Source organism: Amblyomma americanum, chromosome 9 (genome assembly GCF_052857255.1).
Source record: "Amblyomma americanum isolate KBUSLIRL-KWMA chromosome 9, ASM5285725v1, whole genome shotgun sequence".
Classification (NCBI taxonomy): Eukaryota; Metazoa; Arthropoda; class Arachnida; order Ixodida; family Ixodidae; genus Amblyomma; species Amblyomma americanum.
The window spans coordinates 88868339-88894984 of NC_135505.1; the positions used below are offsets into that span (position 1 = coordinate 88868339).

Here is a 26646-nt window from a genome sequence, read left to right on the forward strand (position 1 = left end):
TGATGACGTTTTGTTGTCGATGGCGTCAGCGCCACGCGGCGTTCCGCCACCGGCACCTGAATTGGGATGACTAGGCGGCCGGCCAGGTCGATGTTTTCCAGGGAGCTCTGGGCGCCTAGCCTTGCGGCCGGGCACCTTGAGCTGCCTGAATTTCCCCGTGCAGTCCCGGGAGTTGGTGGCGTGGGCTTGCCCACAGACTGCACAGGACGGAGTGCACTCATGCGGTGTCTTCACCCCGTCGACGGTCGACACCGCCCGGCCGCAATTTTGATCCGGGCAGGGGCATGTGTCCGCTCGGTCTCCCACAGTACCGCACCGCACGCAGGCCGGGATCGTTTTCTTATATGCACGTACAAGGGTGACTTCTGAGTTGTAATGAACGTATCGCGGCACCACCTTGCCCACGAAGGTGAGCGCCGCGACCGCTGATGTTCCAAGCTTGCGGATATCGGCAAGCTCTCCAGCACGCCACTGGACCTTGTTTTGCAGGGACTCTCTGGTCTCGTGCTTGGCCACGGTGATGACGCCGCAGCACACGTCACCAGTGAGCTTCAAGTGGCCGTACATAGAGAGCTGGCCTTTCGGTGTTGTTAGTTCGAAGTCCCGCAGTAGCTTGTCGGCGACGTGCGGCTCTCGGGTGCCTGCCACGATCAGGTTTTGCTCCCATGTGGGGAGCAGGCTCAGCGATGCTGCGGCCTTGGTGCCCAGGTAGGCCGCGAACGCTGCTCCCAGCTCACCATGTTGAAAGACATCCTTCAGAGCGACGGTCACCCGGGGCTTCAGGATGATAACGATGTCTTCGGGATGAAGCCGCGGAAGTAGCTTTGGTTTCCAAGCAGGTCCCTGGGGCCCACCGTGAAGCGCTGCAGCGTTGTGCCGTGTTGAGCGGCCTGGCGACGTGGCGTCCGCTTTCTTGGAGTTAGTGGTCCGCTTGCGGGAGCGGCGTTCCACTAGCTTGAATAACTTCAAGTTCTTGATGGGCGCAGAGTCCGGGCTATCAGGCGCTGGATTTGCTGGAACCTCGGACCAGGCCATGGCGTCCGGGTCGTAGCCACGTTGTAGGTTTGCCGAAGCCATCTTGCCGCGGGTGGGCGACTCACTCCCGGCCGGGCGCCGGCGTAGGCGTTAGGCCTAGCGCCGCTGCCACGATACCCAAGTGAAGATCGGCCCTAAAAGGCCTAAATTTTGCCCCACCTGTGTGCGAGAGGTATGCACAGGTAGCTGTCGACTTCGGGAAGCCAAACGCGGCTGTGTTGACGGGGTTGCGGTCGAAGATCCGTGGCTCCAGCCAAAAATTGGCGGAGCCGATGCACTGACGTCCTCTCGCGGCGGCGGCTCTTACAAGACGCCACGCCAGGTAAAGCAGCCGTCGCGTAGGCCTTGAATGATCTTGAGCCCCAACCACATTAGCCGTCTACGACCATATATGGTACTGTTATGGTGTCGAACCCTTGGCCGCTGACCTCTCGACCCATGACCTTTAGTTGACATTTTTTACCTCTGACCTTTGACATTAGGTGACATTTGACCTTAATAACATCCGATTGAGTGATGTTAAGCCAAGTGATGACACCCGATAGGGTTGTTCTAAGACAATGTTATACCACCTCATAGCCACGTGGTCATGTGGGTATTTATACAACGGCTGCCGCGAGCGTGTTCCGGAGCTGCCATGGACGAGCCTAACACGCTAAGAAAGCGTCCTTGCTTTAAGTTTAATTCCAGGGTTATCCAAGTTAAACCACTGGCAATTTTGAAGCGAAAGACTTCACTAAACCAGCTAATCGAGCCGTCAGCGGGACCGAAATTTTGGCCTTGAATGTAGCTAGAGTTCAAACAAGTAAATGACGCCTGCCTCACATATCTCGGTGGACACTCGAACCGCGCCCGTAAGGGAAGTAAAATGAAATGAGAATTGGTTTTAAGGAAAGGAAATGACGCCTGTCTCATATATCTCAGTGCACACGCGAAGCGCGCCGTAAGCGAAGGAAAATTAAAGACGGGTTCAAGAAATACCCGCCGCGGTGGCTCAGCGATTAGGGTGCTCGACTACCGATCCGGAGTTCCCGGTTTCGAACCCGACCGCGGCGGCTGCGTTTCTATGGCGGAATAGCGCTAAGGCGCCCGTGTGCTGTGCAATGTAAGGGCACATTAACAATCCCCAGGAGGTCGAAATTATTCCGGAGCACTCCGCTACGGCACCTTTCTTTCTTCTTTCACTGCCTCCTTTATCCCTTCCCTTACGGCGCGGTTCAGGTGTCCATAGATATATGAGACAGATACTGCGCTGTTTTCTTTCCCCAGAAACCAATTATTATTATTATGTCCATGTAAAGGAAATTACGCCTGTCTCACATTGCGCCATTTGCTTTCCCCAAAAGCTCAATTTTTTCAGTTTTTAATATAATTGGTTTTTGGGGAAAGGAAATGGCACAGTATATGTCTCATATATCGTTGGACACCTGCACCGCGCTGTAAGGGAAGGGATAAAGGAGTGAGTGAAAGAAGAAAGGAAGAGAAAGGTGCCGTAGTGGAGGGTTCCGGAATAATTTCGACCAACTGTGGATCTTTAAAGTGCACTGACAACGCACAGCACTCGGGCGTCTTGTGCTGTGCGATGTCAGTGCACCTTAAGGATCCCCAGGTGGTCGATTTTGGCTTTCTGAAATTATGTGCAGGGTTTGCGCGTCGTCTGGAACAGGATTTGGTACCATATCTCCGCATACAACGAGCAATAATACAGTTGTAGATATCACCGAAACTATATAAATAAATAGTCTTCTGTGAGCGCCTTTTATGTCATTTCGTAGAATGCGAGATGTTTAACAAATAAAATAATGCCTACTACTGTGTGTGTCAGTATGGCTATCTATGAAAACAGCCAGTGGCTTGACAAAAACGTAGCCAGGGAGATGCGGCTTTTTGCTTTCGACCAGGCTTAGCCAGAGCTAAACCACCACAATTTTTTTTTCACCAACGCCGCCTACACAAAACGAGATTGAGGTGTTCACTGACCCAAGGAGCCAGTTGTGCACCTTTCATTTCGGGGGAGATGAACAGCCTCTACAACGTTTTCGCAAAGTAGCCCCTCGCATAGAGGCCATTAAAAACCACTTGAAATCAGCGCCAAGCACCCAGTCATAGTGCTAGGCCACTTCAACACCATGCATGTTTGTTGGGGATATGAATCCAACTGCAGCAAAGGCGCGAAACAAAGGACACTTTTCCAAAACAAGCGACTCACCCTCGTAAACCATCCGCAACAATAGACACGGATTGGAAAGAGCGTTCAAAATAACACCACTCCCGATCTCACCCTCACAAAGAACATCACGCACTGCCACTGGTCGAACACGCACACCTCTCTAGGTAGCGATCACTACATCGCTCAGAATTCCCTCTCACTACCTTCCGTTGCCCACCGCGTCACAAAACATCTGAAGATCACAAACTGGAATCGGTTCCGCAACTTCCGTACCACTGCCCCCACCAACATCGAACATCTAGCACACTGAATGGCAGACCTCACTGAGGATGTGAACATGGCCACGTCTGATATACTGAGCACTCGGGAGTCGGAGGCGACCGATAGCAGACTACTACACATGTGGGAGGCCCACTCCAGCGTGCAAAATCGCTGGCCTAAAACTAACGCAACCGCTCTCTGAATCATAGAATCTCGGACCTGATAAAAAACATCTATGCACACGCAGCACAACTAAGGCGCCAGCAGTGGGGCAGGTGTGCGACCACCTACTTAGAAACCTTGAGTTAAAGGACACGTGGAAATTCTTACGCTGCCTACTAGAACCTGATCACACCAAGAACACACAACAGCGTAGTGTAACCCATATCATCCATAGCCTAGACATGGACTACGACTCCCTGATTCAGAACCTCAAAGCAATATATCTCACGAAAACACCCAAGACTTCTCTTCCACCCTATTTAGGAGCCGAAAACCACAAACTAGACGAGTAAATAACTAAGTGGGAAGTCCGAGCAGCCTCGCTCCAATTTCAGACCACGTCTGTACCCGGAGCCGATCAAATCACAAAAAAGCCCAAAGGCACTTGGATATGGAGTTTTATCCAGGCTAAAACGAACCTCTTCAACAAGCACTGGAATGAAGGCACTCTTCCCGAAGAGTGGACCCACGCTCAAGTTACCTTCATTCCTAAACCCGGCAAACCGCTAAGCCTATCAAATGCGCCGAATCTCGCTCACATCTTGTCTCGGAAAGCCTTTAGAACACGTAATCATCAACAGGTTAAACACTCACATGGAAGCCAACAACCTATTCTCCCAAACGTTGCTGGGGTTTCGAAGGCACCTCTCTACACAAGACATAATGCTTTAGATATCGAAAGACATCCTCCACCCCCGCCACTTCAAACGAACGCGAGCTCTGCTGACCTCAGAACTTTAAAAGGCCTTCGAAACCGTATACCACACGGCCATAATAGACGCTCTGTCCAATCTGGGTGTTGGGCACCGAGCGCAGTCCTACATCGCCGCTTTCCTTCGGGATCGCACAGCAGTAATCCGGGTCGGCCCCGTGAAACCCACCGCTTTCCCTCTGAGTAATCGAGGATCGCCTCAAGGGTCTGTACTACCTCCCTTTCTTTTTAACATCACACTCTTCACGATTACCCACAAACTTTCACAAATTCCGAGACTCTCCCATTCTTTGCACGCACACGAAATCATTATGGGCCACCACAGGCAATGTCGAAAGCGTTGAAGAAACTCTTCAGGCAGGAGCGAACGTGGCGGTGGAGTGCGCGGCCTCCATAGACCTCGCTTGCTCCCCAGCCAAGTCCGAACTCCTGTTACTCCACCCAACCCCACGTAAAAAAATAACGCTTCCATGCTCATCACTATAGATGGGAAGCCAGTGCTAGAAGTGCACTAGCTTCGCATACTAGGCATGTTTATGCAAGACAACGGCCTTAATACCAAGAATATCTCCAAACGCACTGCCAACACGCACCAGATCAGTCAACTGATCAAACGCATAGCCAATAAACACCGTAGCATGCGCGAACACGACCTCCAAAGACTGGTAGAGACATTCGGGATAAGCCGGATGCTGTACTCCCTGCCCTACCTCTGCCTTACCAAAACGGAGACAGAAAAAATAGATGCACTAATCAGACATGCCTACAAGGCGGCCTCAAGTCTGCCCAAACGTACCCCCACCTTCAGTTTCTTACGCATGGAAATCCACAACACGCTCAATGAGCTGACGGAAGCACACTGCAGAGCCCAGATAGACAGACTGTCGTCCACTACCACCGGACGCAACATGCTAGCACATGACAATGAACGGGACATACGGGACATAGTCTACGTAGACGCCGCAGAGTACTCCCAACACTCAGGTTACGCCCTCTGCGTGCTCTCCAACAATCTGAAACACACGACATCAGACTCGATCAGGGCAAACACCTCGATAGAAGCCGAAGAAGCAGCCATCGCGCTAGCGATATTATCTTCCACTGGCACTCTTATCCTGAGCGATTCCAAACCGCCATTCAAAATTTTGTCCGCGGACAGATACATGCTGCCGCCTATAAAATTCTCATCTCGAAACCCCAACCACCTCCCCCATCCAAATAATTCTGGGTACCGGCACGTTCGGGCAATCCCGGTAACGGAGCGGCCCATTCCACTGCTCGAGCGTACTCAACCGAGCTGCGTGTACTTAAGACCCAGGCAGCGCGAAAGACAGGTTGATCGCATATCCCGACATAACGCTACACTACCGCGAAGACCGTCTACTTTACCCCCTGCCACAAACATCGCTGACAAAACAACAACAGACGACCTGGAGAAATACTTCAGTCTCGAGCTTTTCCCTTTCCCTCCCCAACGCTACTTGCGATTTTCTTCTCGTCTGCTCACACCCCCGAATGTTCCCTCTGTGGGCCCCGAGAGCAACATTCGACCACATTATGTTCATCTGCCGACAACTGCAACCACCGGCCCAATGGGCCCTCTCGGACTCGGAGGGGTGAAAGGTCGTGATCTGCAGCTCCTACCCGGCCTCACAACTGAGGCTGGTCCAGTGTGCAGATAAGATAACTGTAAAACACGGGCTGCCGGCCACCACCAACGACCAGGAGCCCGCCCACTTACTAAATTGTGAACTATAAGGGCTCCGCCCATAATAGTTTTTCACCGCCACCACAAAGTTGTCAACGCCAATGAACCCAATGAATGCTGGCAGCTGAATTGTTTTTTTTTTGGGGGGGGGGGTTGAAGAAATGAAATAGAACAGTAACTGTCTCACATATCTCTGAGGACACCCGAGCCGCGCCTTAAGGGAAGGGATAAAGAAGGGAGGGGAAAAAGAAAGTAAGAAAGAGGAAAAGCAAATTTAAAAATTGTATTTTGAGGAAAAGCGCTACGCGGTGCAGCGGCGGAACACATGCGACTCGGTGCAACTAGTGCCCCATGAGCAGTAGTGACTAGACAAGCTAACCTGAAATGCGTCGCTGACTAGCCAAGTGCAACTTTTGCTGTAAAATGCTTTTAACTATAGCTGTGATGAAAAGAATGCTGGTGGAATGCTTGCAGCTGTTTGATAGAGCGTGAGATTAGGGGTAGAAAAAATGGGCAGTGGATTAGCACGGCTATGCAAGGATATATGTAGCGAGAGGTACGTTTCCGTGGCTGAGGTTATTGTGGTCACGGTATGTCTAGCAATGAGAATCATTGGACTCCACCTCGGCGGCTATGCGCCATCTGTTACGCTCGGCAGTTTGGCATATCTTTTTGGCAAGCCGTTCTCATCTCAGTTCAGGTGTCTCCGCTGCTCTCTTTACCTTCTTACCCTCATTCTCTGTTTGCTGAGTAGCCAAGTGCCAGGCGACAACCTGAGAATCGGAAGAGTTACACTTCCTTGTATATACCGTCATTTAGCAGCGGCTGTGCATCCATATCAAACGTTATGATAAAGCCGCCCATTATACCTCCGTTTTATACACAAAGCTGCGCATGCGACGCGCGGTTCGGGTGATAGAGCGGCGTGCGGCGAGGCGGCGACGAAGTGCGCTACTCACCTGTGGAGTCTCTTTGGTTACAACTGTATCGGCGCATGCGCACAACTGCTCATCCGCGTGATGTCACGCACGGCTCCTACAGTCGAGCGGGCGCGCGGCGACAGCGAAGCGGACGCCGCATTTGCTGCTCCTCTTCGGTTGTTATGGTCACGGCGCATGCGCACAACTGGCCTTTACAGAGCACAGCGAAATGCTCGGAAGGTAGCCAAGTGTAGCTCTATCTGAAAAAGTTGTCTGAATGAACGCTTCGAACCCGCCGCGGTGCCTCAGTGGTTAGGAGGCTCGGCTACTGAGCCGGAGTACCCGGGTTCGATCCCGTCCACGGCGGCCGCACTTTCACGGAGGCGAAACCGAAAGGCACCCGTGTGCTGTGCGATAACAGTGAACGTTAAAGATCCCCAGGTGGTCTAAATTACTCCGGAGCCCTCCACTATGGCACCTCTTTCTCTGTTTATTCTTCCTCTCCAACCTTCCTCGCTTCCCTTACAGCGCGGTTCGGCTGTCAACCGAGATATGTATGACAATTGCTGCACCATTTTTTTCCCTTAAAAACCGGTTGTCAGCGTACGATTCGGTTTTGAAATGCCTTAGAACGAAAAGAAGCGGCCTGAAAAAACGTGTTAGTTGTTCTTTAATTGAATTCAGTTAATTGAATTCAGCAACTACGAACATACAACCTTTTCCCGTAAAGTTCAGAGACTGATTGCATTTAAAAAGATGTGTTTAACATTGAAATCATTTGTGCAGCACTCCTTCGAAACAGTCTCCCTTGCCGTCTATACACAGCTTCCAACGCTTGTCGAGGTCTTGGAAAGAGTTCGAAAGCACTTCTTTTGGCAGGGTTCTTAGCTCCTTTGTCGTGGCGTCTTGAATGGCCTCCACGCTCCCCATGCAGCGACCTCTAAGGGCTCTCTTCATGCGAGGAAAAATGAAAAAATCGCATGGAGTGAGGTCAGGCGAGTATGGCGAATGGGGAACTACAGTAATGCTGTACTTGGCGAGAAATTTTGTCACGCTGAGAGCTGTGTGCGGCCTTGCGTTATCGTGGAAAAGTCTCCATTGTCCAGATGCCCATAAGTCAGGGCGACGGCGTCGCAGTGCATCACGTATGTGTTGGAGCACGCGGATTTAAATCGCCTGATACACTGTCTGCCCTTGTGGGACGAACACGTGGTGTATCACACCTCCGGAATCGAAATAAACTATCAGCATCGTCTTTGTTTTGGTCTTCCGTCGCAGCGCCTTTCTCAGCGCCGGAGAGCTTTTGAACCGCCATTATGCGCTCTGCCACTTTGTTTTAGTATCGTATTGAAAACACCATTTTTCGTCTTCAGCAATGATGCTGTCGGCTAATGCAGCATCCTTCTCTGCCTCGGACAGCAAATCAGCGCTCACTGATGCCGGCGTTTCCTTCTGGTCCTGTGTGAGAAAGTGCGGCACAAGCCTGGCATTCAGCTTTCTTTTTTCCTAGTTTTCTTGCAAAATTTGGTGGCTTGTTGCCTTACTAATGTCGAGAGCATCTGATAGCATGCGGACTGTAATAGTGCGGTCATGCTGTTCGATTTTCCTGATCCGAGCCACGTTTTTTTCATTCCGTGAGGTTGAAGGGCGCCCCTGCCCTGTGTCGTCTTCCACCCACGTTCTCCCGGCGACATCGAGGTTTACCTCGAAGGCACGAGAATAAAGGAAGTCCCTCTTATCCGCATCCTGGGCCTTCGGCTTCAGAGCGACAGGAAAGCCAACCACACGTTACAGCGTCTCCGGACAACTGCCCTCTAGATCTCCCGCATGATTTGGCGCATCACCCGCAACCGAAAAGGCATGAGAGAGGAGGATACAATTCAAGTGATACAGGCTCTAGTTATGAGCCGCCTGTCATACGGTCTCCCATTCCTATCACTTCTGGGGAATGAGCGAGACAAAGCAGATGTCATCATCCGTACCGCCTACAAACATGCGTTAGGCCTCCCGATGTACACGGCCAGCTGCCACCTCGAGGACCTGGGACTGACCAACACAATAGAAGAAATTCGAGAAGCCGTCCTAGCATCGCAAAAGGAACGCCTCCTCACCACCAAAGCTGGACGCGAAATCTTGGAAAGAGTGGGTTCCCCGGCTGACATACGCGCCATCCAGGACAACCGAGACCTATCCTCAACTCTGCGAACTCGCGTGTATGTAGCTCCACTCCCGAAGAACATGCACTCGGACTCACAAAAGGGACGACGAAAGGCGCGAGTGGACTATCTGCGCCGCACACATCGACAGGCACAAAATGCTGTATACGTCGACGCAGCCATGTACCCCGATTCAACAAACGGGGTGGCGGTCGTCTTGGACACCAATTTCAAGGAAATCGCCAGCGCCTCCCTACGAAACTGCTCTCCCACAGTAGCAGAAACTGCTGCAATTGCCTTCGCAATCCAGCACGGCGATGCTACGGGAAATGAGTTAAAAATTATTATCGACTCCCTGTCCGCGTGTCGCCTCTTCCTCTCTGGCAGACTTGCACACTCCGTCGCTCCCATTTTGACTACCCCACAAGTTCAAAATTCCACATGCAAGCACCAAATCACTTGGACTCCTGGGCACGAGGGGCTCGAGGGAAACGAGGCCGCGGACAGTCTAGTTCGAGGATATACTAACCGAGCGACTAACCTCCCCGACCTCACCCCTCTCCCCTCTACGTACGGCGAGCGCCTCCTCCTTCTCCGAACACAAAGACAAGTCTATCCCTCACCACACCGTAAGCTAACGGCGGCAGAGGCGAGGGAATGGCGACAACTACAGACGAACACCTTTCATAACCTACACAAGTACCACATAATCTTCCCCGACAGATATGACAGCATCTGCCCCTGGTGTGGCGGAATTCCAACAACATATCATGTAACATGGGGCTGCTCCGGTCCCAAGCCCCCCGAACTAGACAAACATCACGCCGAGGAACAGTGGGAGTCTGCCCTGCTCAGCTCTGACTTGGCGACGCAGCGAAACCTGATATCCCAAGCAAGAGCAACTGCGGTGGACATTGGGGTCCTGAAATAAGGATTCCACACAAAATCTATATTTTCGCCTCTCTATCCTACCTTTTTGAAATAAATGTTTTCTACTACTACTATTACTACCCACGTTCTCCCCGAAACGAGCCCCTTGTGCCACTCGAAAACTCAAGCCCGCGATATTGTCTCGTTCCCGTAAGCGTCACGAAGTAGCTCACACGTCTGCGTGGCTTTCTTGCCAAGCTTCACAAAGAATTTTATGTTTACACGCTGTTCGAGGTGGACGTCCATCTCTCCACATTCACTCACAGTGGAATGCGCAGAGGACTAGTGAAAACGTATTTTTCTACATGTAGTGGCATCTAGCGGCTACCACAGCAATTAACATAAATAGCTCAGGTTAGCCCAAAAAGATGGCCCTACACATACGGACCAACATTTGTTTTGGGGAGTTATTTCTAGAGAAGAAAATGACACAGTCTCGAAACCTTACAGAGAAGTGTTAGCTCGGCATCTATTTTAAGTGTTTATTATGCAAACTTATTTTTAGGCACCTAGTTCAACTATACATCGCCAGCTCCATGCGAAGACACCGCGCGAAAGAGAAAAATTCTCTGCAAAATTTTCATCAAGCGAATCACGCCCGTTAGGTAAAGGAGGTCAGGTTAACGTTGCGCGTCAGGAGGAAGAATTTGGAAGGTTTGTTTGTACCTGCCTAGAGAGAAAGGAAGCGAAACATCCCGGTTTGTTTAACTGGATTCCTTACTACGTGACGGCCTAAGTGCAGCGCTTAGTTTACTTGAAAGCCTTCTGATAGCTTGTTGATCTTGGGGAAGTCCGAACTCGTTAAATGACAGCTTGCTTATACGCCACCATATTTATTTTTCTTGAGTTTTGATCTAAGCAGTTACGCTTCTGACCTAATTTATAATGAATGTCATCACAATCGGTTCACCTGGCACCAGATGGCTTGAAAAATGACATTATCACAGCTGGCATCAAATTCGAAATGCTGTATTCGTTTTCTTTCAGTGTACACTGAAGGTACTAAGACAAGCCGGATCCCCAGCACAAGTTTTGAAGTCTGTCGCCAATATATTTTATCTACTTCTCAACGCCGTGAACCAAAATGGTAAGTAAAAAAAAACCGTACTTGAATATTGTACTCTTGTGCCTTTCTTGGAGTCAACTTTACATTTTGGAATATATTGCACCCACTTGAGGTACGTGCATCTCCTATTCATCTCAAATTTGGCCTTTCTTGCTTTATTTGACCCGCCGCGGTGGCTCAGTGGTTAGGGCGCTCGACTACTGATCCGGAGTTCCCGGGTTCGAACCCGACCGCGGCGGCTGCGTTTTTATGGAGGAAAATCGCTAAGGCGAACGTGTGCTGTGCGATGTCAGTGCAGGTTAAAGATCCCCAGGTGGTCGAAATTATTCCGGAGCCCTCCACTACGGCACCTCCTTCTTCCTTTCTTCTTTCACTCCCTCCCTTATCCGTTCCCTTACGGCGCGGGTCAGGTGTCCAACGATATATGAGACAGATACTGCGCAATTTCCGTTCCCCAAAAACCAATTATTAATTATTATTATTGCTTTATTTGAATCGTTTCTAGTTTTAAATGAATCGTTTCCAAGTAAGAATAAAAATACGCACCTGGGTCAACCTGTCACCGATTACTTGCCTTATTGCCGTTCTTTTTTGACAGATAAATTCAATAACTTCATTATAGGCTCTAGAACGAGTGTTTCCTCCGTTGAATTAAGCTCTTCGTTTTTCTTCGAAATGCAGGTTTTGAGACTTTTTCTTTCCATTTATCGACCAGCGAAGAAGTCTTCAGCGCCGTAATGAACTTAAAATCGACAAGCTGCACTGATTTGATTGGTTTCCAAATAAAGCCAATTAAATTTTTGCGGATCTGTAAGCACCATGCTTAAGCTAATCCTTTAGATTTTAACTCACATCAGGTATATTTCCTGCCCGAATAAAAAATGCAAAAGAAATTGTTAATTTCAAAGGAGGTGACGAAAATAGGTTGACAAACTTTAGGCCAATTTCTATCCTCCCTGTGTTTTCGAAGCCTCTTAAAAGAGTAAGGTCAAGAGAATCGATGGCTTATTTTCGTAACATGCCTTAATAAATTCCAGTCTGTTTTGATTTAGAAGGGGCAAGTCCTCGGATTACGCTTTACTCTTGCAGCCGGGACTTATTTTCAGTAGTATTGAAGCTAAAACTTTACTCTTTCTATTTACGTCGATTTTAAAAATCCTTCCGACTTTCTGAATCATCAAATACGAACCTGTAAATCTGAAAGCTATGGTGTTCATGGTCTTCTTTTTCGTCCTCTTAAGACATGTCCATGGTCTCTCCCTTCAAATTCTTCATTCTTACTTAAATTGGCGACAACAGGTTATTTCAGTCGATAACAGGTTCTTTCAGTCTCGTTCCTTTTTGATTCAATGTGGTGTCCCGGTAGGTAGCCTTCTCAGTGCGTTCGTCCCAATTTCTATGCGAACGATGTCACATTCCTAGCCCATAACTTAAGTTGTATTCAGTACGCCGAAAACACAAGTTTTTTCTTAGTGGCTCCTCTACAGATTATGTTTAAGTAATTAATAGAGGAAATCTGGTTTTTTCTGCTTTCCACAAATGAACCAAAGCTAATGGTTTAGCAGTTAGCTTTAGCAAGACAAAAGCTTGTCTTTTTCGGCCCCTCACTGGATTCTTTTGAAAAAATACCCTGTAGCCAGAAAATAACATCATTGAGTTGTGGGCAAGTCTAAATCTCTCGGCGTTCTTTTCGACTCGCGCACGACATGGTCTGACCATATGATACATATCAAAAGTTCGAAAGCAAGGTTACAAAACCTGTAGGCTTTCTCTTGAGACTTCGGAACGAATCTTTCCCAAAGGACATGCTTCTCTTTTCCACGCTATATTTCAGTCGTACATAAACTACTGTAACTTGGTTTGGGCAACATTTGAGCAACATTATTTGTCTCCTCAAGGAGGCAATTAGACTGATCGCTGGTGCGGGTTACACTGCAGACACGGAAACTTTATTTCCACAATATAAGATTCAGCGTGTGCACGCCACATTTTCGTATCACTCGTTGCGCTGCCTTTGATTCTCACTAAAATCCTAATCCGACTTCCTGAAGATTCTTGCTGGACTTCGGCCATATTAGAAACGCTTTCACATCAAAAGCAAACAAATATTGGACGTTCCTCGAGCGAGAATGTTATATAGAAACCAGAGCCTTCGTTTCGTCTTGCCATACATACAAAGTCATCTTAGCACAAATACCCAAACATCTTTATCGCCCCTATGAAGGACTTTCAGTTATATTTCATCAATGGCGCATAGACTTTCTGATCTTTGCCTAGGTGAAGAATGTCATAAGTACTCCTGTTTTAGGTTCAGCGACGTTGCCTGCATCCTGCTTGACGATCGTTCATCATTCATTACTGTCTTCATTCTAATTTGCTTGTTTCATGAGCGCAAGTATTTCTTCTGTTTTTGCTGCTTTCCATACTACATAATTTTATTCTCTATATCAATGTTCGCCTTGAATGTGCATGTACACTGTTGTTATGCATGTACCGAGCCTGAAGCATCACTCAAGCTAACCTCCTAGCTTTTCGCCCGAGGCCCATTTCCTGCATATCCGGAAATACCCTTTCTTCAAATCCATTTCATTTAATTTGAGAGTCACATTTCTGTTTCCGCGATGTGCTCTCTGCTGTCCCAAAACACCAGCGCTTCCGTCTTCCTGGCCATATCACTCGCCGCTAAGTCCTTTTGGTTTATGCTTTATGGGGATTTAACGTACCAAATCGACTCAGGCTATGAGGGACGCTGTAGTAAACGGCTACAGAAATTTGGAACACCTGGGGTTCTTTAACGTGCATTGGCATCGCACAGTGCACGTGCCTGTAGAATTTCGCCTTCACATACCTTCGACCGCCACGGACGGGATCGAACCCGCGTCTTTTGGGTCAGCAGCCGAGCGCCATAACCACTGAGCTACGACCATGGCCGGTCCTTTTCATTCACCCTTTTTACCCTTAGACATTGACACATTGCAAAGACTGCAATCGGGCAAGGACACATGTGAAAGCTATGTAAAAGGTTGCTACTTACCTGGACGAATCTGAGCGTTTAACAAAGGTTCGGCGGCAGACACAGTTACACATGAGCTGGGCATACGTTAGGATAGCAATGCTCATTGCTCTCGGAAGAGATGTTTAAATTACTCTGACATTCCAAATATCCAGTCTGTTACGCCGTAAGCAATTACAGGTATATCAGAAGATCGTAATAGATTTGTCGCGATCTTTTCAGACTAATTTGATGATGTGGTGGAAAGAAAATAAAGTTATCAAGCTGCGTATCGGCCCCACAGTTCATGAAAACAGAAATATCTTCTTAAAATAAATGTCCTTTGCAGATCCTTGAACTCAGGTTTCTTCTGTAATAACTGCTGATTGCATTTTGTTCTAAAACAAAAACTATCTTTACAGTGTATGGTCAGCCTCTATTTTTCTAAGGTGCGGCGAATATGCAACGCAACAAAATCTTCACTTTGTCTTGCAGGGACGGCAGCATGTCGGTATTTAATTAAGGAAAACTTAGTTGTTGCGCTTACAAACTGTAAAACAATGACTCATCTTCCCAGCGCGCATAAAACACGCGGGAAGAAAGACAGTAGGCACCACGGACGCTGGTGAGTGGTGTGTACTCCGCCTATGTCCGTGTGTTTTGTGCGCTGGAATTATGAGTCGTATTGTTACGAACCGTCAACTAGCCCAGCTCTCTGCTCTTAATGAAAATTTTGTCCACGTTAGGAACTTCAATCTCAATAAAGACAGGCCGTCTCGAACCTCGCGCACTTCAAGAAAAGAATAATACGTATCACACGCGCTCGTAGAAGATTATGAAAAGGAGACTATCTGCAAAGAAATTAAATTGTAGCATTATAGTTATCGAGCGAAAAATTCACGTCGACGAGTAAAGAAGGCTGAGAGCATGTGTTGAGTGTTAGTCTTCCTCTTCCTGCATCATCGTGTTTTTGAACCCTATATAGTTAGCGATGGATATATACCAACTAGCCCAGCGCTTCACGTTAATTTTGGATGCGCCCTCCGTTCTTTTATCTCCCCGTTTCGTTTTGTAAGCAGCCCTCCCCGATGTCCCTGCGAATAGCGGACGTTAGACTCTAACACTGAAAGTGGTTTAGTCGTTGCAGCAAGTACACGATGGTATGCAATTCTAAAAGTGCGCAGCCGCATATTACACGGCTTCGATGCACAGGCAACTCATTAAAACTGCGCACGGATTCTGTTTTTGTACTGCGCCGCAGACTGCATCGACGTTGCTCGGATGACGCTTTGTTTTGTCCAAAATAGTCGGCAGAGTGAAATATGCTTCTGCGACGGCTGCAGCTGGAAATGCAGGCGTTCGTTCAAAAAGGATAACGAGCTCTGCGGCTGTTTTCGTCCTACTTTGCAACTATTTCCGGCAGACATCCGAGAGAGCGTCCTTTTAACGTGCCACAGATGGTGTGCTCAACTCAGGGTCGATTCCTTTTGAAATGTTCTGCATGTGGCGCCCATATGAAGGGCTCCTATAGAAGTGCTGGAAGGCGAAGTGCGTATGATATAAAAATATATAAAACTATGTATACTTTTATATGTTTACCGGGGGATTTCCATCCCTTTTAGAATGATTTATTAAGGTTTTCATGTAATGTGCACAATGCCATGGCGTGAGCACACCGCATGCTCCATACGGGCTCTTTATGAGCCGCACGAAAAATACACTAAGCTACGGGATTTCACTTATGGAACATTTTGCTGGGCATGGAAAATAGCAAACGGCGTGTCACTGCCAAGCGTCTGCCATTGCCACTGCAATAGCATGCGGCTCACATCAAACAATGCGTCCGCGAATGGCGGATTGTTTTAGATGCGACAGTGCCTGTGTATGGCATCACAAGTGTCCGAACGAACGTCGTCGCAGCCGTTCAGTTCCACAACGAACGGAAATATTTCGAGATGTGCATGCGCGCAGTACATTTCTGTGCCCTAGTTCAACAGCACCTGGCTGAAACTAGTGTGATTTCGCACCCTGGTTTGACAGCCTTATGTGCCGTAGACGTCACTCTCCTGAAAAAAGAAAAATAAAGGATGCAGTTTTGCTAAAACAACGCTTCATATTGAATAAGTATCGTGTCTGTCGCCACCGCCAGGCGGCTACTCACTTTAAAAAGCCCCTCACAATTTATAGCAGCGTCCAAAAGAAATGCAGGCACGCATTAGTGGCTGCAAGAACGTCGCACAAATACTTTCTCCGCCTGCTCGAGCAGGAGGCGAGATGTTGCGCGCCTGTTCTGCTGCTTGAGAGGGTGCTGCAGGCATTTTTGCGCCATGCCGCAAAGCGTTTGCCTCTCTCCACAGCCGCGTTCCTAAGCTAGTTAAACATTGAAAATCCGCGATTTCAGGCATTGTGTTAAAGGGAAAAATTCCTACTGATAATTCACATTCATAATCCTACTGAAACAACCGGGAAAAACAATGTTGTCAGCCTTACAGCGACTAAGCATGTTTTTTGCATGCTCCATTTCGGGGCATTTACACTCCCATATATAGAGTGCCAATGTCTATTGCAACAGCTTTCATGGTCTCTGCTGCGGTCATTTCTTCTTGTTGCGATCAAAAGAGAGCGCTATAGCTGCCGTAATGTATTCGAAAACTATAGAGAAAACCACTGTGCCTGAGTGATGTTTTCTTTCACCGTGTGCGCTTTATCGCATTAAGAGCTTCAGAAGCCGCGGTAGGACTGGAACGCATATCTGAAGGAATGCTTTTTACAGTATAGCTTTGATAAACGCGTGCCGCGACGACCCACTGTTCGCTCTGTTCTGTGATCACGTAACCGTCTTTTCCACAAGCCTCTTGCTGCTCTCTTCGTCTTCGGGCGGCTTTTGCGGTAAGGGCGGGGGCAATGGGGGGGGGGGGGGGGGGAGGGGAGGGGGCGTGACAGCATCCTCACCCTGCATAAACCCCGTTTCTCGTTTCTAGCAATATTCGTAAACAGGTACTTGTGCGGTGCGATTTCAGTGCATAGAGAAGATACCAAAGTGGTCGAAAATCTTCCATAGGCCGCCACCACGGCAACTCTTTCTATCTTCATTATTTCACTTACAACTTCCTCGCTTTACTCACGGCATGGTTAAGTTCCAGACTTATATCGGCTTTCATTTCCCTACAACCATTTTGTATATAATCTTTGCCGTGATCGAGTGGAATGCCTGATCATGATACACCCCAAACGCTTCAAAACCTCTGTAAAACTTCGAATGTAGCCGGAAAGGGAGAACCCAGAGGCAAACAGCCGGTTCGATTCACGCTATCATCATCATCATCAGCCTGAGTGTGTCTACTGTAAGACAGAAGCCTCTCCCACATGCCACCCTCCAGTTAATCCAGTATGTGCGAACTGCGGTCACTATATTCCAAAAGACTTCTTTGTCAAGTTCAATTCTTTGTCTCATCCGACCACCTAACTTTCTGCCGCCCCGTGCTACGCTTGCCATCTCTTGGTATATAGTCCGCAACCATGGCGGCTGTACAGGACTGGGGCTGCTAAGCAGCCGTTTTTGCTATCTTGTAGTATTTTAAGGAGCGCTCTTCTACACCGCGATTTTTTAATACCTGCATGACCACTTAGGCTTCGATTGAGTCAAATGCTTTCTCTTAATCTTTGATGGCTATATATCGAAATTGGTAATATTCTCAGCATTTATCTGTGACTTTAAAATAGTATGCGCTTGGGAAGCTGCCGAGAAACACGCTCTTCATTAATATTCAAAGATTTCTTCCCTTATTTTTATTAGACATAATAGGAAGGTTTTTACGCCAGCTGGCATATTGCGCGAGTCTAAGATAGGAGTATCGTCTATATATACTGCTGAAAAAGACAAACGTTTCAAAAATGGAACATTTGCGTATAACTTTATCGCAGTGAAAGACACACGCGATGTAGTTCTTTACTTTTCATTCGCGAAATCGCCAATTTCTCGCTATTACTTTTCTTCTGTTTCCTTTGTTTCATCGTATCTTTCCTGCGAAAATGCTCCACCACAGACACTGGGTTTTAACAAAATCCAAGATACACCGGTTTCCAGTAAACGTTCAGAGGCTTTAAACATGCCGATGAGAATTAGATTGTTTGCGATGTATTTGCCACATTCAGCGTACAGTATGCAACAACAAAAATTTCGAAGATCTATTTTGAAGGCAAATAAAAAACTGAAGTTCATAAAGAGAGAAAAGCGGCAGAGGAAAGGCAAGGAGGTTAAGCAGAAGAATGTTCTGGTTGGCAACCCTGCACTGGGGGAGAGTGATAAGAGGGGCGTAAAAGAATAAGAATTAGAGCAATGTGGCCCGCATCTACACAACAAACGTCGACAAGCGCACTCAAAGTCGCAGGCTACCGGAGCTGTAGCCTGTACACCTTGAGGGCTGCCGAGCGCTGCGACCAGAATGGAATAGATCGACAGTCCTCCATCACTAATACAAGGCAGACAGGCAGCGTAGACGTTCCAATGTGTGGAAAGGCTGCTTGTCGTCGTGGACAAAGTAAGACATCCCGACTTCATCTAAGAACGACGAGGCTGGAGGTGGCACTGTGCCAGCTACTGCAGAGCTTCAAGGATCGGATTGAACAAATCAAGCACCTGCAGTGGATTCTGTGCCGCTGATGTGTGCAAGCTGGGAAGCAGCACGCGCATGGTGTTCACGATTGTCTTCAGCATGTCAATAACTTGCTCGTCTTCGACTTGGGCCGGTTCCTGTCCTACTACCCGACGAGCTGTAGGCTCACCACATTGCGTGCGTAGTGACTGCTCTATCAATGAGGGTGTGCAGTGCTTCAGGAGCTATGGCCAACTCATTTGCCGCTCCCGGTCTTGGACCTAAGTTGTTACTTGTGCTTGATTAGCAATGGGCTCAGGACTTCGGGTGCGCAATACCTGCTTGGTCACTACGGGTGTGTGTAGCTCAGGCAGGAATGACCGAGGCCCATCTGCGACAACCGTCCCTGCCTCCCGAGTCATATGGCTCCCGTACCTTAATGCAATATTCGGAGGGAGAGGACAAGTTGCGGAAATTATGGACCAATCCTTTCCAATGCTCGCTACACGCTTAGAAGGCTAATGACGAGGGTGACGACGTCATCGCACTTATACGGCGGCTTCTCTGTGTGTGGAATCATCTCTTGTCCTTTGTTTGAGCATCGCCCGTTCCCTTTTCATGCAAGTACAATATTTTGAGGCAGCGTCATGAGGGCCGCGGCAATTGGCACACTTAATGACTGTTGCCCGGCAACCATCGCCGCTGTGTGGCTGAGTACAACGTGGGCACATGATGGCGAAAATGCACACACTACTCACGTGTCCTTTTTTCACGCATTTCCTGCACTGGAGATGCTTCGGGACGAAAGGCCTAACTGCATGCCGAAGGTGCCCAACCTTCAAGTACATTGTAATGCAGTCCCCTTGGAAGGTCATGTTCAGGCACTTTGTCCTCCAAAGGCGCTGAGCTGGCAGTATGGCTACACCATCGGTAGCTCGTTGGATTAAAATGGGCAGATCAGAGTCGCGCATGGCCACGTCGGCGTCGTAAATGACGCCTGCCGTAATGCCGCTGCCCAGAAGGACATGGGAACGAACGCTGATGCTGTCGAGCGTTTTGATGTTGCCCAAACTGTCAAGCGCGTTCCGGTCCATGACATGAATGGTGGCGATATTCCTAAAACGATTCCCCCTGACATCTTTAATACTTCCAGGAGTCGCGAGCCTCTAGGAACACAGCCATGGCTTCCCTGTTGATGTGGTTGAGAATATCGGTGGGAGTCTCTGGCACAAACAGGACAGTATGCCCCGATGATCCTCTCTCTATGATGATCGTTGACGTACTCGACGTCGACGAGTCGTCACCTTTGTGCAGTCTTTGTTTGGCCTTCTTGCTTAGGACTCTGATGAAGCCGTCGTCAGCCAAAGAGCCATCACTGGTGGCAGAGCACACCATTGTGCCTGGCTGCTTGCGTCACTCGGGAGGGCAAGACGCTTCCTGTGGGCGGCAGCGGCTGACCTACCGGACTGAGGTCCAACAGCGTCCACTTCCATTACGATCATCAAAAAAGGAGCAGTGGCTTCATTATAGTCTCATAAATTTGAAAGAAACTAAAGAGGCGAAGGGACGGCGTTCTGGTTTAGAACTGCTTCATTGTCTTCAGTTCCTGAATTTCATACGTTACAAGTTTGAAATATAGGGAACTGAAAGGTCAAAATAGAGTGGAGGATGTCTGCCGCAGAAATCCGTCGGATGCTGTTCAACATATGTCTAACGTTATGTACAATGCGTTTTTGCATACGTGTCACACTGAAGTTTAAGAGAACTTTATTTTATTAGTTACAAATAACTCGCCATAAACGGACAGCCGTTGGCAACAGGAATCAATTGTGCGCAATGGTTTTGTATTGTTTAGTTAATAATTGAATGTTTAAGAAAATTAATTTTTTTTTTGTTCCACTGCATTCAACGGGTGAGGTGCACGAAATGTCTGGAGCACACAATTTCGTTTTTTCGCCATGTTTTAGTCTACGCCGCAAGAAAAGTGTTAACAGCGATCTATTACCTTCCATGGACGAAAAGCACGTTCCGATCTTAGCAGCGCATTTTTTCCAACCGCAATGACAATTATGTAAGCGCTATAGCAAAAACAACCCGTCGGATACCACCCGGTTTTTTCCATGTCAACATGATCGTGGGTGTCGCGTCACCCAGAAGCGAAAGGATCACAAAATCGACTGTAGCTTGACTTCAATAACATAAGTCTCCACCATTAGAAAAAGCGAGTAAAGATATCATTCATTGCTTGCTACCCAGGCATGGCGAGACGGTTGTAAGAACTTTACGCGTCTTTATTTGCCAGCGAACTCAGAACGAAACATGGGGGAACATTGTTTGCGGTAGGACAAACTGCCTTCGAGGGCGCAGAATGCTTAGAATGAAGTGAACTTCGCCTACGTAAGAGAAATAAAAAAACACGTTCGGCAGCTAGACATTCCCAATGGCTCTGGATCGAGCTGCCTCCTCTCCTGCGTAGTGCGGATCGTTAAACCTTTTCTTTTTTTTTTACCAAAAGCAGTGGTCTTTAGTACGCCTGCCGACGCTGTGCTGAAACTCTCCTTTCACTGTTGCGCTGCACCGCACAGTGGCCCGTTTTTTTCAGACTGCCGTTAATTTACTGCCTGGATCGGTGAAGTTAAGTGGCTGCAATGGAACAATCGTCGTCTCCGTGCCGAATACATTAGCTGGAGAGGTAAGGAAAAAGCTTGTATCTATAGAAACAAGAACGCTCATTTAACATCGACTTCAACACGCCGATATCTTGAAACACACAGACGATACATACTACGGTGCCTTTATATCACGTTTTGAACAACTGTTCGTTCTGTGTACTGATGAAAGCCTGCACAAAAAGAGCGGAAGAGCTCAAAAGGTTATAGGCAGCTCCACCAGATTAATTTGAACGCCCCCAGCGTCACCGCAGAAGCGGATAGCTTCTTTTCGAGAAGACATAGCCTTTTTAATTCGTGTGAATCGCACGTGAAGGTAGAAGATATTTGTAATATTGAGAAGGCACAGAGTAGGCCCAACACTTGTCAGGCATTGCAAGGCGTATTTACGACAAATGTTCTCAGTAACTGCCGCGCAAAGCTTCTTCGAAGGTGTGGTGTTTCGTTTTTCGCTCCATCTTCTCTTGACTAGTACATAATTATAGTCCCGAAAGAAAGTATTAGCTTTATTAGCTTCAAGGCTTTATTCTTCCTTTGCTAAACAAAAACATTTACCGTAAACAACACACATAGTAGATATGTGTACCATTTGGGGCGAATAAATGATATCTCTCTGCAGAGGAACCGAGGAATACAAGGCAGCGATCTAGTCTTTTCTGTTTGCCTTCCTAATGGAAGGTGAAAAGTAAAAAAAAAGCAATAGTAGACTTGTTGCAATACCAGTGTAATAATTGCGCATATTTGCTTGCCAGTATCCTTCGCAGCCCTCGCAGCACCCTGGCGTCGTCCAATGTGTCGTGAGATATTACTGGGGATATTACAGGACTTTAATTCAGATAGTGATGCTGGTACTAAACGTGACCGGTCCGTCTTCAATAGCAACTGAGAAATTTACGCTCAAAGGAAGAGCATCTTTTTGTGCACGCTTCAAGAGAAAATGGGAAGTGGCTCATCATTAATGAAGTATTGCCAGTGAAGACTTGATCTCAGAAACTCTGTCGGGGCTAGCTCCTGGACAATAGATTTTAATGGAAAAGAAATGATTTGCGGTGTAATCTCATCCTTAGGTTTTTTCGCCATGAGGCTCTATCACAGAGACCAAGTGAAAGCATGTTTCCAATACAACTCATTGCCCGGGTCGGTGCCGGTTTGGCTAACATGTGAAAATACGTAGCGGAGAGAGCCTTACGCATGTTTCCTTTTAAGTCTGTAGCCAAAAGCAAAACAAAACTTCGTAAATTGCCACAAAGAAATGAAGAAACTGTGTGCCTAATGAGAGGTAAGGTGATTACAGAATAAATGTGTCAGATTTCAAGAACACGTACCTCGTACGACTTTCACTGCCTCGCGGAAGTTAAACAATGAGGTCAGCTGAGCAAGTTTTCCCCTAACACCATTTTGTATAGCATGAATGTGCGCGAGGGCAGGCTCCAGATAAATTATGTGTGTGTCTTCTCGCCCCACAATTTTGAAAACCTGGCTGTTCTGGTCCTAGTAAAAGTTGAAAAGCATGCGAGTCACTCACTAATGTATTGTTTTGGTGTGTTTCGGCATTCTAGGTTGCCAAGAAACTAAAATGAATTTTTTTTCGAATTTAGCCCGCTTTGTGCCCTTAACATAGCTTACAAAAAAATATGGGCGAGCCATTGTTTCTTTTCTACTCTCTTTTAGAAAGAAGCTTTCTCAGTGCAAAAAAGAGCGAAAGAGCTACTACCTAATAACGCCACCGCACGTTGGGCTAAACGCTGGCATGTCATCTCTTGCTTAAAGTGATGCTCATGCCAGGAAACACATTATGTCTCAGACAAAACAAAGAGTTGTCGTGTTGTTTACTCCAGTGTTATGGGGGCGCGTACCTGTGTTGGAAAGGTAGGGGTGCCTCCTATATCGGTGAAAAATAAAGTTTATTCTCTCTCTCTCTCTCTCTCAATGTTACGGACAAGGACCTGGAAATAATAGCGCACAATCAGTCTTGAAAGTCATGTATTTTCTTTGTATCTATGTACTCAATTATTTTCTTTTATTTTTTATGTGTTCACAGTGCACCACGAACCTCGGTAACCTGTGCACGACGACAGTGGTATGTATATCCTAACTTCAAGGAATCCTTTGCATTTGAATACATGTTTGCAACGAAACAATTCCAGAAACGCACGTGTAACTGACTACTGCAACGGTTGTTAAGTGCTCAAATTGCATATACATTCTTTTAAGATATATTTTAGTGTGAAAGCACTCATACACTCACAAACACCGAGCAAAGATATAGGAATCGACAAAAAATAAAAATAAATGATACAAATATTCACGACCAGGAGACGAACCCGTTGCGGCAGGAATAAGCTTCGCAGACCGCTGCACGAGAGCACAAAGGTATCGCTGCAGCCGGTCACGCCTCATGTTAAGCTGCAACGCCCTCTCGCACTCTGAGTTGAACATCGTCATCTTCTATCTGCGGTGCGAACAGGTCAGATCAGCTTAACCTCGATCAGAGCTTAACCTGAATGTAATATCGTCTCCAGACATGCCCACGACACAGCGAAGCAGCACCATAAGCCAACCCGGCTACACATCATTTAGCACGTCTACTCGCTTTAGCTACATCACTATACTAATTTTTAAAACACAAGAAATATACACCTCGGCCGGAAATTTCAACGGAGCAGGTTCCAAAATACGCCAATTTCTTTATCTTCTTTTCCTTACCACTGATACTTGTGTAGTATTGAGATGTCCGCTGTAGTGTCGGAAGTGGCTCAGTTGGTTGGGCAGCGGACAGCGCAGTACTGCAGGAAGTCCTGCTGTTAGAACAACAATTGCTTTTGTCTTGTTCCAAAACACTGCAGGAAAATATGTCGTGAGAACATCAAGTTGTATGTTGCGTTTTTTTTTTTTTGGCAGGAATGCGCTTGGAATTTACACCTTTTGCTTTGAACGATGCTTTCATTATAAGTTAAATTATCCAAAGCAGCCAGAATGCCAAAAATAAAAAAGTGCGCTTAGAGCTTCGACTGCCGAATCATTGATCCGGTTCCGAGTCGATTCCTTTGAAGCGAAAGCAAAGCTCACCATGAGGGCACAGCGAACTACAACCAACGTGCTTGCGCTGAACGGACCGTTCAACATATGCGAAGATGTGACGTTGTTGACATCACTACCTACTTTGTTCAACCAAGATTCAGGACGGACAAGGTTCAGAAACGTGCAAGAGATTTGCATGAGTTCACCTCAGCGTTTTCTGTCCGTCTTTAGCATAGGCGTCTTTCACCATCGTCATGTCGATAAAATCACTGCGCTTAAATGTTGTCCAAAACTTTCACAGAGACAGCTCACGAGGCGGCCTCGTTGGAGAACAACGCCAGGTGCATAGCCCTCATTTCTCATTACTAGATGGCGTCGGAAATGGCACCATGAAAGTCCACAACAATGAATGGGCAGAATGCGAGTCACTGTCAAGGAAGAACACACATATTATTCGTGACTTAACAAAGCATTCACTAGAGCACACCCGTATCGCTATTAACTGTTTAGCGGCATAACCGCGACATATACCACATTCAGAGTTTCTAAATGCTCCCAGATAGTATTCGCTGTTTTCATCACCCCTGCAGTGGTTAAAATGCCCTTTCGCGGAAAGCTGCACTACCGGTTATTATTTTTTGCGAACGGTTCGGCCTAACAACTGATCGCTATTCACTCTCCCTCGTCGCTAGAGCTATCGTGATGTGGCATTCACATTCTGAGGAAATGTGGACACTATGCGGACACTGAATTAAATTTCTCGTTGCGAATACTATAGCATTACCTTCCGTTAAACCAGCTTTCTATTATTTTTCATTGTTTTAGGTTCTTTTTCCTGGCAACTGCCGCCGAGCCTCTTTAGGCATCCCTTTTACAGAGAGGCTCCCGCGCACTCCGGTTTCCTGCCAAGATCCGGTTTTAGCCCGATTTTACCACTTATTTCTCTGGCCGAGCAATGGCAGCAACCTGATTTTCCGGCCGTTTTATTTTCGCGCAATATTATTACCACTTTGAAATTTCACGTTGTCTCGCACCGCACGCGACCCATTGAAGAGGTAATCGATCTTCATACAGGGTGATGAACTGGCTCCGAAAAGAGGGTACAGGAAACTCGGTGTAGTCACGCGGTAGGATGATATTGATAAGTTAAGGGAGATATGGAGGGTCCAGTGATGGCGCTGGGACGGAAAAATGGAAATAGATAATAGATACCTTTGTCTTGCAGCTGGCATGGTTAGGTGGCGATAATAATGAAGAGAAGTTTTCATAACGATGATTATGATTATGATGGCTTTCACGATGCTCCATTAACGAGAAGCTTTATCAGTGCTTGCTTTACGCCGATTATAATTCGCTATTTTAGCTACTGATAAGTTCATAGATACTACGATCTTATACAACAACTTGAAGAAACGCGTGCATTAAAAATACACACACAAGCATTGTGGAGGGAATACATCATATACAGACCAGTTGCTGGAATTCATCGGAGATGAGTAAACAAGCTCTCTCAAAAAGGTTTTACTGGAAATAAATATTTTATTATTTATTTTTTATTGATTCTGTCAGCCCTTGTGGGGCTTTTAAAGTAGTGAAAAGAGCGAGAAACGTGTAAGGATAAGTAATGCATCCTTTTGCATATAACGCATTTGCATTTCTGCATATAATGCGTGTATAATTTGCTGCGTATAGTGAAGTTTAAAAAACAAACATTCTCGTAGAATAGTTTTAAATTAATTAAAAATTTGTGGTATGTCGTGTTATATTGAGGTTGCCTTATCATGTTGTCACGCTAATTGTTTTCCTTCGATTTCAGAGCAACCTTGTTCCTGGACTAGTAAACGCTCTTTCGGTAAGCTTCCATTGCAAGAAGAACCATATTCCACTTTTACATTGCGGTTTGGGATAGATGGTAGAGAAATGTGCAGAATATAACCAACTTCGATATATAGCCTTCATTTTACGAGAAAGCATTTGACTTAGTGGACACCTCAGCAGTCATACAGGCATTGCGGAATCAGGGTGTAGATGAGCCTTATGTCAAAATGCTGGAAAATATATATAGGAACTGTACAGCTATCATAGTCCTCCATAAAGACAGCAATAAAATTCCAATAAGTAAAGGCCTCAGGCAAGAAGGCACAATCTCGCCAATGCTATTCACCGCCTATTTACAGGAGGCATTCCGA

The 26646-nt window shown here is 47.0% G+C and overlaps 1 protein-coding gene across 1 annotated transcript in view; it reads left to right on the top strand.

The window, feature by feature from the left end:
• LOC144103498 (uncharacterized) overlaps positions 1-26646 on the top strand; it is a 51428-nt gene that overhangs the window by 6895 nt on the left and 17887 nt on the right. The window contains exons 3-6 of the mRNA XM_077636198.1: positions 11102-11201; positions 21353-21459; positions 23478-23516; positions 26274-26309. Of these exons, the coding sequence (XP_077492324.1) occupies positions 11102-11201; positions 21353-21459; positions 23478-23516; positions 26274-26309 (282 nt within the window). The remainder of the gene's footprint in view (positions 1-11101; positions 11202-21352; positions 21460-23477; positions 23517-26273; positions 26310-26646) is intronic.